Source organism: Melopsittacus undulatus, chromosome 1 (assembly GCF_012275295.1).
Source record: "Melopsittacus undulatus isolate bMelUnd1 chromosome 1, bMelUnd1.mat.Z, whole genome shotgun sequence".
Lineage (NCBI taxonomy): Eukaryota > Metazoa > Chordata > Aves > Psittaciformes > Psittaculidae > Melopsittacus > Melopsittacus undulatus.
Window position 1 is genome coordinate 141,272,854 of NC_047527.1, and position 12,785 is coordinate 141,285,638.

Genomic DNA, 12,785 nt, shown 5'->3' on the forward strand with positions numbered 1-12,785 from the left:
CACCTCCATCCCCTTCAGCAGCAGGCAGCCTATTCATTTCTATGGCTAGGTAGTAAGGAAGGGCCTTCAGGCTTCTGGAGCGGACCAGGCTGGCTGAGGACAACCTCTGAATCAAAAGGTCAGGTGGATGTTTGTGTTTCCCGTTTCACCCTTCTCCCCCCACCCATAATACTTCCCTATGTAGCTGTTGCACTCATTGCCTACACATTGCAAGCTCTTTGAGGCAAGGGCCACCCGGGTTTGTTGCTGCTTTTGTTATACAGAGCTGCTGTTTAATGCAAGAGGTGTATGCTACTAATGTTTTGAAAACAGTTTTTCCCTTGCTCTAGCAGTCCTCTACTACTGCTCTCTGCATCTCCTTGCTATGCTTAGCCCTGAATAGCATGTTGCATTCTCATCCAGATGCCATGAGCAGGGATTTAAGCACTGTGACTCCCTAAACATTCAGCAGACGAATAACCAAGATTTCAGTTCCTCTTACACCACCTCCTCTTTCTTCCCATGTCAATAGCAAAGCACTGAAGTACTCTTTCCCTCTGTGCCTAAAAATCTAGTTCCCCTTCTGTCAGGCTGAGTGTTTTGCTATGAATCAGTGAAAAATCAGAATGAAGCGTACATTCATACAGGCGTATAGCGGGGATTTACACTCCCACTTCCCTTATTTTAAACAGTGCTGCCTTTTTAAATGTCAAAAAATTTAAATTTTAAGCATTTTAAGGAGAATGAGTTGTTTTGACAAGAGGAGATAGTTTATTGTACAGTATATGTGAAACTGGTAAATGGCATACAACTACAGTGCCCTGTACTATTGTTTGCCTTTACTCTTAATTTATTGCTACTACAGATGTTTTTGATTCATGTTCAGGGGAATATTGTTGTAGACAGTTAAAGTACTGTTAGTAGGGGGTAGCTTATGCAGCTACTTATAGAGCAGCAGTGAAACAAGGCTGGAGCCACTTCTCCAAATACTTGCAGTGCCTGTTTTAGGAAGAACAAGAAAGAAGCTGCATTAAAATTGTGTATCTAGGTTTCTGGAAAATAAGTGCTTAGTTGTGTGCTTAGAAATTAAGTTCATCAGTCTAGTATCTGGAGTTACCACATTGTTCAGATGCTTGTGCAAGAGTGATCCTTGCAAAGGACAGCTCCAATGGCTTTTTAAGCTGCTAAATCCTGATGTCTTGGACTGAGCTGATTTAGTTGAACTGAAAACTTAAAATATAAGGCAAAGACTTAGGTGCAAACTTTCCTGTGGGGCCATTGGAGTGAGCAGACCTCATTGGGGCAGCAGACTTCTGCTGTGTTGTATTTGATTTCTCGTGATTTTCATAAATAAGCCTGAGAAGTAGCAGGCAATTAACTATGTTCCAGGGCAAGCAATTATCTTTGAATAAAAGAGCAAGAAACCATGTATCACCTGTGTTAGCTGGTACTTCTACTTTCCTCTATGCATTCCAGTATTTGTGAGGATTATGGGTATTTCAGTTTTCAGGTCTGTGCCCCTAGAGTATCAGTTACTGCAAAATGAGTGGAACAGTGTAAACTTGCTGGTTTTGACTACACCTCTTTTGTTTTCCCTGCAATAAACTTCAGACCTGGAGAGCTTGCACTCTGCAAGGTTGTGAACGGGGAAACTCCTTTACCTCTCTTTCTTTGTAGGAGGCTCCGAATGCAAGTAGATGGAAGCAAAGATCATTCTTGAACTAGGTTAGGCGTAGTTAACTGATTTAACTATGGCTGTTCCTCTTGAATTGTTCCAGTCATCTTACTTGTCAATTTTGAAGGAGCAATCGAATGACACTTAAAAGCAATTTATAGTCTGCAAGCTGTCAGCTAGCACTCAGCAGTCATGCTCTGAATTGTTTTGTTTGGGTATATAGGTCAAATGGTATTAGCATAGTGCATCTTTTGCAATCTTTATTTCTAGTTTAGATAATTACATTCAAAAGTTTGTGTTTTTTTGTAAACATCCTCTTAAACCTTACCTCTCAGATTAATGCATGCGTTGGATATAATGCTGGCATAATTTAAGCTAGACTTGGAAATCTCATAGCTCTTGGTATATATGTGTTTAAAAGAATTTCATGATAGTCTCTTTAACTTCGGGGGGGGGGGTAATACCTTGGTTTTGAGTGTTAAAAATATGTATACTTTTATGACTTATCTGAATGGTTAGGTTGCTGCTAGATAATGTCTTACCACTGAAATTTTCTGCACTCAAAACCCCTTTGTTCCAAGGTTCATGTTAGTGCAGCTGGAAGACTTTGATGGCACTAATTGTTGTTGTTTGCAAAGCTCTCATCTGCACTAGCTAGCACAGTAGAGACTTCTACTGTAGATTTTATTTTAACCCAATTCTGCAGCTCAGAGTAACTCAGATACTTGAAGGTGATGATCTTGCTCTAAAGTGTATACAACTCATTTTTTGTCTGACCCCAGGTTTGAATTCTTGAGCCCCACGTTAGCCTCCTCTACTTCTTTCACTGCCTAATTCCTACAGCAGGGACTAGATAAGGTTGTCCTTATTCCTTGCCTCTCCATGAAAATAGCCACACAAAACAGGAGGGGTAGACTAAGAAAAACTCTCCAGCTGTTGGGATGACTTTAGCAACTTTGATTATAGCTGTTACAACTAAAGTGACTGAACTGCTCCATATGTTATGAACCTGCTGATCTGCATTCTGGTGCAGGAGTTTTGCCATGTCAGCAAAATAACTGGGGAGGTGAGGCAGATGACATGCTTGAGAAAAAGTTTTGTATGAGGATATCCAGCATCCCAGCCCATGTATCTGTAAGCCTCCATAAATGCAGATAACAATTCCTTCCCTTCAGTAGGCTCAGAGACTAGCTGTTTAGAGGACAAACCTTCCCTTACATGTCTGGTCCACAGCAGTGCTGTCCCTCAGTAGGGCTGCTGGGAAGCCAAGGCATCTTGGCTTTTAAATTGGTAGATGACCAATTTAAAAAGGGGGAAGGGAAATCCTATGAATATAACTCGAGTAAAATGATTCAAGCTTTTTATAGTTTTTTCCTGGTTATGATGAGATCGAAGATATTCATGAAGTGGTTGTTAAGGACTTATCTTCTTCCTGAAAGCTTGTCATCTTGTGTCTTGCACACAATAGAGGAAGAGTCTCAGATGTGATCTCCATCTCAGTACTAATATACTTTATTTTTATCTGTATTAATCTATGAACCAAATCCACTTTACAGGATTTTCCTCTATGATTCCTTCTATACTTTTTCAATAGTTACAAGCAGATCTAGTGGAAATGCTTAATGTTAGAATATGGGACAATTGTCCCAGGAAAATTTTCCCTGGGAACCAAGTGGTATCAAGCACTGACTTGGCTCTGTTTCTACAATGCACTAGCATACCTGTACTAGAAGGAAAATTTTTCATGTGTGTGGCTTCTTCATGGAACTATCCCTGTGCTCTTGTTGAGAAATTTCTTGGAACTTGTAATTATTGACCTGTTCTAAAAGATGATTCAAAAATTGATTTTTAGTCTGACAGATTTCCATTACAGTTGCAGGTTTCCAACTTTACAGAAGGCATTTTTTAAAATGAAGGATCTATTATTATGCTGAAACTAAAAATATCGGATGAGCACCAGCCTCGTAGAGCAGTAATGAAGCGGCTTCAAGACTTTATTAACTACAGAAAACAGGTTTTGAAAGTGTCATTTGCACACACATGTGCACACATACACAGAGACAAGAGTAAAGTGTAGAGGAGAAATACAATTCTCCCTGACAAACCTTTCAATTGAAAAGAAGACATTTCTGGTAATGATATAGAGCTAGCAAAGTTGGGAAGACTGAGAGATCAAGGGGGAGAGGAAAAAAGTAACTGTTTCCTTTCTGGTTTTCATGTCACCGAGCAGGACATTGCAGCTTGCACCGTGTGGCTGAGCAGCAGTCTTCCTGATGGAGACCAGGGCTGGATGCCTCCATAGGAAGGTGTCAAAACTGCCAATAAAACACCAGTTACATTTTAATACAGTGTTGTGAGTGAAGCAGAAAATCCATTCTTCATCCCTCTGTATTTTCCAAACATTCTTTAAAACTTTGCTGGCTCCCTTGCTTTTGTGTAGTCTATCATTTAATCAAAGTTGGGCAATGGATGCTCACTGGATAGTAATGATTTTATGGCTTGCTCTTTTTTTTTAACTTCCCTTTGGCAAACTACAAATGGGATTGTGGAAGCAGTGGAGAGTGTTTCCACTTAAACTGGCTGCCTCAATGCGAGAGGAGGCAGATGAACACGAGCTAAGTGTTGCTGCTGCTTCCTACTACGTTTCACAACACCCATCTGCCAGCCCGGCATGTGATCCTTCCCTCACGCCGAGCCGCAGAAATGTTCTGGTAGCCCGTCTGCCCAAGGAGGAGGAAGGGGGCCCCATCAGTGCCCACAAGGAGATCCTGGGAACAGGGATCAGCTGCATTAAACAGCAGTTGCTGCCTTTAAGGGCCCATCTGCATGACAGTGCTTTTTAGTTCTGTGGAAATCAGGATGGGTACTGCACCAGGAGTGCTTACATTAGTGCTAACCTGATTCTTAAACTCAGACATTATCTGAAACTGCTCTTGGAGCTACACCTTTAGCATGGTGAGAGGGGAGATTAATGCAGTATTGTAGGAGATATTTTGCAGTGCTTAATTACATTCAGATAGTGTTGCATAAATACTTATTTCTGTGTTTTCAAACTTGTTTTCATTTAATTTAGATGAAGGGTGAATCGAAGCTGCCAATTTGGCCATCTCTACATGATTCGTTATTTCATAATACCTGTATCATATTCCCTTTCGATCCTTTCCAAACTGAATTATCCTGCTCCCTTTAATCTCTTTGTGAAGGAGGCCACCCATGCACCTAATGAGTGGTTTGTTGTTTTTTTGGGTTTTTTTTCCCCCCCTTTTCCTAAACATTTCAAATACTTTTTCCTTTTTATTTTTTTAACCTTAGAGATCACTTAATGCTATTTGTCAGCCTTGATATGAAGATTTTTTTTTTTTTTTCATCCCATACTTCCTCAGTGTAATGTGCATTAATCTTTCCTCCCAATCACACACTGAAGAGATTCTTTCCTGTTTAGGGTGTAATGTGGTAACACGAAAGCAGACAAGAGCTTTTTGCTTGCTGTATTGAGTACCTGGGCTAACTTTGTAACCCAAAAATTTCTTTTTCTTTTGCTATTTCTTCTAATTTCAGAGCTTCATTAGAATACTGTCAGTGACTTTTTTCATCTTCCATTGTATGAATTTCTGCTTGAAGGAAAGAAAGTCCTGATGCTGATCTTCATCTGTAGTGGTTTACCATGTTGCTTACACTTATTGGATTCCTCTAAACTGTTTTCTTTAGAAGCTAACCTTCTTCCTTCTGTAAATTATGCTAATTATACTTTATGTGATTTCTTTGATTTAGCAGATTTAAGGCAAAACCTTTTAAATGTTTTTCTTGAATACTAATATGGTTTTAAAGCATTTAGTCCTCTTTTTCCCTTACCTTTTTATTCTATATATGTGGTGTGTGTAATTATATACATATAAATATAAAATATATAAATATGTATATAAATGGTCCAGCAGTATTATCTGGAAATACCTTTGAACACATGTGGTATGTGGAGTTACTTAAAATAGTTGTAGTTATGGTTGCATGGGATGTTCTAACTGAGACCTATCATCATTTGCTTTATAACTTTTGCTTAACTTGAAACACTGGAGTTGAAACAGTCCAAGTTATCTCTTCTTTAGTGCAAATAATCGACTTATTTTTTGAGTGTTTCAGATGTTCCATGATGAGAACAAGGTAAATAGGGACCTAGTGTTTGTTCTTGGCACTGTAGGAGGGATGCTGGCTCAGGCAGGAGGATGGCTCTGCTGTCAAGTAACAGTGGAGTGGAGATTACTTGTCGGTAAGAGTTGTGCTCCTGTTACTCATGGCACACTTCCTTAATTGTGCATCAAGTTGAGGACTTTCAGGAAGACAAACTCCTTTGACTAGAGGAATTGAATGCTGCCATGGCAAACTGAATTCTGCATCTCTTGGTCTCTGGTGCTGAGCACACTGTTAAAGCAGAAGTTGCTATCGGTTACTTAGAGTGTGCCTTGACTTTGGTTTGTCTCGTGATGAGCCTCAGGTCCCTCTTGCAGAAGTGCTGTGTTCTTGCTACCAGAAGTGACTTTGAAGATGCTCTTTGAACACACAGACGTGCTGAGTGCTGTGGAAAATCAAGCCCTTGGTGTCCAAATTGGTCACTCAATTAGTAGTTCCTTTGTCAATTTTGTCTTTGTTCTCTGTGGTTCAGATTTACATTCTTAAAACCCTGGTAATGCCACCTAAACAGAATTGTATTATAGGGTAAACTTATTAATAGTTTTGAACATTTGGATGTAACTGTAAGTTCCCAGGAGAAGAATTCACTCCAGGGTTTGTATGGGATGTGGTAAATAAGCCAGAGTTATTGTTTTCAGGCGCTGCCTTTCTGGTGTGTGCAAACAATGACTTCAGCAGCTTCCAGACTTATTTTTCTGATTCTTCCAGACTATGGTCATGGTTTCGTGAGACAGTAAACTGGGTATTGGAGGGCCTACAAGATGAAAAACACCATCACCATATGCTGCAGTGTATTGAGCCATCGCAAAGTGGCTTTGCCTATTCTTCACAAGGTTTTGGAGGAATAACTGTGTCCTGGCAGACCATGTGGTGATTTGGGTGCTCCATGTCCATGCTGCTCTGCCTTTACAAGGCACCAGCATGTTCTGACCTTTTTTGGTGAAAATGGGTGAAGTTGCCATGTCTGAGTTCTGACTGGTGGCAGTGGTCCAGACAGGCTGCCCAGCCTGGGAGGTGTGCTGGGTGACCTGGGGCCAGGCTCACCTGATCTCTACACAGGTGATGCAGCGTTATCCCATTGCATTGTCCAAAAATAACTGCTTCCTTGGGCATTTATTAGGGCCTTTGTCATGTTGAATTTTTTGTACAACCATGCTAGCTGGGCCCATTGTTGGGGATGGGCTTTCTACCAATGAAAAGATTAGGCCAAACTGAAGGTGCTTCAAAGACCCTTTTTGGTATCATCAATTGCTGGCAGCTGGTGGGGCTGCAAGAATAGTGGTGGCTTTGGAGGTCCTGTTTCACACATGGAAGTTGCAAAATGGCAGCTCTGCTTGTGCTGCACTGCACACTGGGTGTCACACCAGGCCAGTCATATATATTAATATAAATAATTGAATATTGTCTTTTGCTTGTGGACTTAATTATAGCAACAGAGTACTTGAACTGTGTAGATCATATTAATGGTTTCAGCCAGGCTTGTTATCTGGAGTGATGTCCCCTCCTTTCCTTACTTGTCTCTTTTGTTTTCTCTTAACCCATCTTTCCTCTTTCAAATCAAAAAGCCACTTGAACTAATAACTTCTTCTTTCCTCATATTGTTGCCTCACTCCCCCTCCACCCCTTTTTGTTAAATTACCCAGGATGCTCAAGGTCTTTGCAGCCAAAAAATTCCACGTGATGTTCTACTGATTTATCCTAATCCTCCTGTCTCTTTGCCTCTGCTATTTGTGATTTCTGTTGTGTTGTCTAATTTTAACTCCTAATCAATGTGGCAGGAGTCATGGAAACAAGGGTGATGGTCTAGTGGATTTGCTCTACATGAGTAGAGAAAATAACTTCAGGTTCTACAGCACTACTGCGAAGCTCCCATCGCTAAGTGCATGTGTGAGAGAGAAACAATATGGAAAACTGTGCTTATGGACCAGATGTCTTGAGACTAATTTGCTTATGGCGTAGGGCAGAAATCCTACAGCACCATAAGATGATGTGTATGAAATAGTCTGTTCTGAAAGTGCAGAAAGCAACTGCTCTGCTTTGTTCAAAGGTGTTACTTCTAAACCTGTGAAATCTGTATGAGAATTGGGATATTTTAATGTGTGCTTTGAGCTCTTGGCTCTACTGAAGAGTAACGTTTCCTTGTTTCTTTTTTCCTTGTAAAGCAGCCTCAATTTGTGGGGCTTGGTGTAGGGTAATGCTGTTTATAATGAAGTCAGAATTGGCTTTTAGAGCTTGATGAATGAAAGTCCACAGTATAAGACTGCAGCTTTTTGTGAGAGAGACATCTGTGCTATAACAAGAGCAGGAGACCCAATTTAGACAACTGCTAGAAGGAGAGCTCAAGAAAAGGAAAGACTTTTTTTTTCCAGCTTAGATTAAATATTTGTACAAATAAACTTTTCTTTTCAGCTGCTCATCAGAATTGCTGCTGCACCACCAACTTGGCTTTGAATTTTGTTCTGATTGCCCAACAAGGCTGTACATGAAGAGTGTTACGGAAGAGCAGCTTAAACAAAACATGTTTGTTTTGCAGCAGAGCTAGAGGCTTTGGGCTAGAGAGGAAAAAAATGGGGAGAAGGGAAAGAGAGTGTGAAGAGAAATAGGAAAAAACTAAGGATGTGAATAGAAACTGGCTATTGCAGTAAATACAAGTGAAGCAAGAAACACATGCAGGAGTTCAGTAGTGTGTTTTGAAAGTAAGTTACAATAGAGGGTCTGGCTTCTAAGACAGTTGTAATGACTTCTCCCAGCTGAATCAGCTGGGTCACTTGAAAGTGTTCTCACCCATGAAGCTTGCTCCGCACATGCATATATCCCAACTGCTGCTGAAACTTTACTAGTATGTTTTAAATACAGCCTGGTTAAAAGGCTAATTGTGTGATTGATCACGCTTGAAACCTTGCTGCTTAAGAATGATAGTGATGAAAATACAAGCCTCCAGTAAGAACAGTGCTGTGGAGAACAAGTGTCTTTAACCTAAGAGGATTTTTTCTCATTTTGGTTAAAGAATACTCCAAATGTTTACAGAAACTTCTCATAAATCTGTTCAGTAAAGCAACTCTTTTAAGAATATGGGAACTCAAATCACTTGGATTAAAGCCCATATGTACAGTGTCTCTGACTGATGTGGCTCAGAAGAGGGGTAAGGAGTAGAGTGAGTGGAAAACTGGTGAAGATGGGTGGGATGTTCTGTGTGCCATTCTGAGCTATTCTTTGGTATTAACAGCAAAGGACCTTCTTGGCTCTTGGGCTTCTTGGAGCAGATGCAAGACTAGTTGATTGAGAGGTTTCTGATGACTGATCAGAAACATGCTGAAAGTAGTAGTTTTTTGAGAAAAGATAGTATCTTTAAAAACTTTAATGGCTTTAGCTTTAAAGCATTTAGTTTCTTGAAGCTCATGACAATAACATGTATGTCTTAATGCAAAGGTGTGCTTAGCTTAGAATATAAATTTGATATGGAAATAGCTTACAAAATATTAGTAAATAATTATGTAGCAGAGTTTTGTGGTAACTCTGGCATTCCAGTTTTGGTCTTTTCCTGTATGATTAAGGATGGCAATGGAATTCTGTGATACTGAACAACTATTGTGCCTCTTTAGGGTAGAGTGGCATGAGCTGGTGATCTGCACGGTTGGAAAGTAACAAAAATTTGTCTAAACTAACTAAACACTGTAGCTCACATTGTAGTACGATCTGCTGTGTTAGGGTGTTGAAATACTGTAGGGACAAAGAAATTACTTTATCAGACTAATGAACTCTTTAGTATCTTATTTCAAGTAAACATCTCAGAATGAGCTCTAAGCCAGGAACTTACTTTGCTTTTTGTGTTTTAGAACCCTGACCCCCACCTGAGATTCTGCTCACCCGCTGGTTTCAGTGGAGGCACAATTACCACTTAAGCTGTCTATGGAAGAAGGCTTTCCTCTAATTGCATGCAGTGACTCTCCTGGCTTGTGTTGGAAGTACGGCTGCAGACCCTGCAAGACCTTACAACTCTCCTACTAGTCTGTGCCAACATTCAATTGTCTTGAAAGGCTCTTCCACAGCCTTTTAATTTACTTGAATCCCCCGGAGCATCCCTGCTTTGGGAATATTTAGGAGATTTCAGGGCAATTTTTACTTTAGATAGTTTCAAATTTTCAGACCTGGGCTATGGCAGAAAAATTTAGTTTTTAGGGGATTGAAAAGGCAAACTCTGAGCAGGCTAATCTTTATTTGTAGAAGGAGAGGACAATTAACAACTTGTCTGTGAAAACAAAACAGTTGCCAACAAAACTTATTAGACCCTGTACAAGAAAGATATGGAAATTCTGCAGTTGGAAGTAGTAGTGAAGTGCTTTGTCTTTTAAATACCTGGTTTGAAACGTTACCTTTGAAATATCTGTGCAATTTCCATTTTAGTAGGTGGTAAAGATTGGAAATTATACTGGTGGAAGTTGTCATTAAGTTTGGGCATATAAACTGCAATCTATCTTAAAAATGTCTTTTATATTGTAGTAAAAGTGTATGGTGCAGTAATAAATTATAATTTTGAATTCTTAATCTCATGAGGATGTAGACTCTGAATTTTACATTTTTAGGGACTGGGGTTTTGTACACACACAGTTGTTGGTTATACCAAATGGGGTTGTACTGCAGTGAGAAGATTCACAGATGTGTTTTTATGCCTACTGCTTTCTTTCTATCCCTGCTTCCCTGTTTTGTTCCTTTCCCAAAAGGGGTTCTTCCATTTTGTACTGACATTTTGTCCTAAGAGACTGACCAAAGTGAAGAATGACACGTTGGTCACAGAAGATATTGCACGTTTACTTTTTCACTTCTTGGTGTAAATAGTGAACTTTTCCAGCATCATTTTAATTCTTGAGACGAAACATTTAGGATGCAGTAAACCACAATGATGTACTTGTGTTCTGTGCAAGCTACTGCCACTGTCACATTACTTCTTACCAGGAAGAAAATAAATTATATACAGTGGGAATTTAGGAAGATACAACTGTGGGTATTGTTTTTACTGTAATATTCTGGCAGTTGGGTTTTCCTAAAAGTCTCATTGTCTCTTGCCCCTTCATCCTCTATTTGACTAGAATAAACCAACATATGCCAAATCACTTTATTTGGATTTCTTTTGTCCTATATCATATGGTTCTACCCCTTCCTCTCTACCTTTTTGCCAAAGGACAAATTGCTTCTTTCTAATAACGATGAAAAGACTGTTGTGCAAGTGGTTTCTCTGGAATAGGTCTTTGGGAAAACTGTTAAAATAATCACAGAACAGCTCTTTATGTACCGGTTATTCTGGTTAACTTCTCTATATAGACAAACTGCCTCTTAGTAAGAGAATGACATTTTTATACTGGGCAGGGAAAAAAAAGACAAATCCAAACAGCAGCAAAGTTACACATATGTGCTTGGGATGCATGGAAAGGTTTTACTCCAGATTTGCTCTTCTCTGATTCTTCCTGCCTCTACTTTAGCCCACTGTGAGGATAGGTGACTTGGAAGTTTATTTTCAGTTTGTGACTTGCAGTGCCATGTGACTTCTTGGAATTACATTCTATATTTTCACATTCATGAGGTTTTACATGCAGATTGTCTGATGTGAGGAAGAAAAAAAGCAACATGTGCTTGTTCTTCCCAAAGTAGTTGACATTTCTTCCTTATTGGAGTAGATGCCTTTAATGCTTTATATTCTAATAAGATTATTACATATTTTACTAGTTTTATAGGCTGTTGTTTGTTAATCTGTTCTGAAATTGAAACCTGTCATTTCTTCTACCTCTTCATAGGTGCTGGACAGTTTGTTAGCTCAGTATGGAACAGTGGAGAACTGTGAGCAAGGTATGGCTCTACTCTCAAACTGCTTTTAAATTTGGAGTGGGAAGTGAGCATACACTGAACCTCTTTTTGTTGCATTTTTCTCTCTAGTGAACACTGACACGGAGACTGCAGTTGTAAATGTAACATATGGCAATAAGGACCAGGCTAGACAGTAAGTTTTTAATGTATTTGTTACTGTTGTCTGACTTGCATTTTGTGATTCATCTGTTGTGATTTTATATACAACTTCCCTTCTCATTTGTGATTGATAAAATGATCATGTAAGCATTAACTTTGAAGACAGTCTCTTAGTCTTCCCCTTGCCAGCCCTTGTGTGCTTTATCCTTAGTTGTTATATTTTATTATTAACTTTTCCTACACTTTGATTAAAAATAATAACTTTGACAAGTGAAAATTTGGGTAAAAATGTTTGATGGGAAAGGGCAGAAAGTTAGTGATTTGCCAATGACAGATGATGGGAGTTATTGCTTGATGATTCTTAGCTATGTTTTAAAAAGCTTTGTGATGCTCTTTTACTTTGTTGTTCTGTGTATATCTGGTTAGCAGCTGTATTCTTCCCCTATTTGTTTGCTATTTTGCTACAATATTCCCTTAAGAAATATTTTTTTTTAATTAGAAAATTTAGTGCTGTTTCCAAACACAAAAAAGTTCATAATCTGAAACCTAAAATAATTTATTTGGGTTTTTTAACTTTGGGCCACATATTTTATGCTTGCTTATATCTTTAGTAATCAATAACTTTCAATCTAGATATTAAAATTGAAAACCATCATGCTTTATTAGTGGCTGCATATCACTTTCCTTCAAACCTCCATGTTATATGTTATGCTATAGGTTTAATTTTTATTTTCCACCACAGGTAGAAAAAGGACTTGTGTGCTCCTTAGTTTTAAATCTGGTGACACAAACATTTCTTCCCCATTTTTCTAGTTGTAGCATATTAAAGAAAACCAAGCCCACCGAGGAGCCTATAATGATCTTTTTATCTTTGAAGTTTCTGCCACCTTGTGGTTAACTGAGATCAGCAGTTAAGATGCAGAGTATACTTATGGTATACATTAATTTAAAATTACAAATGAAATTATATTTGTACATATAATTAAGT

The 12,785-nt window shown here is 39.0% G+C and overlaps 1 protein-coding gene across 2 annotated transcripts in view; it reads left to right on the top strand.

The window, feature by feature from the left end:
• The window catches only part of IGF2BP3 (insulin like growth factor 2 mRNA binding protein 3), a 115,047-nt gene that overhangs the window by 59,162 nt on the left and 43,100 nt on the right, over positions 1-12,785 (top strand). For both annotated transcript variants that reach the window (XM_034063376.1, XM_034063380.1), the window contains 2 exons: positions 11,629-11,680; positions 11,768-11,831. In XM_034063376.1, coding sequence (XP_033919267.1) covers positions 11,629-11,680; positions 11,768-11,831 — 116 coding nt within the window. The remainder of the gene's footprint in view (positions 1-11,628; positions 11,681-11,767; positions 11,832-12,785) is intronic.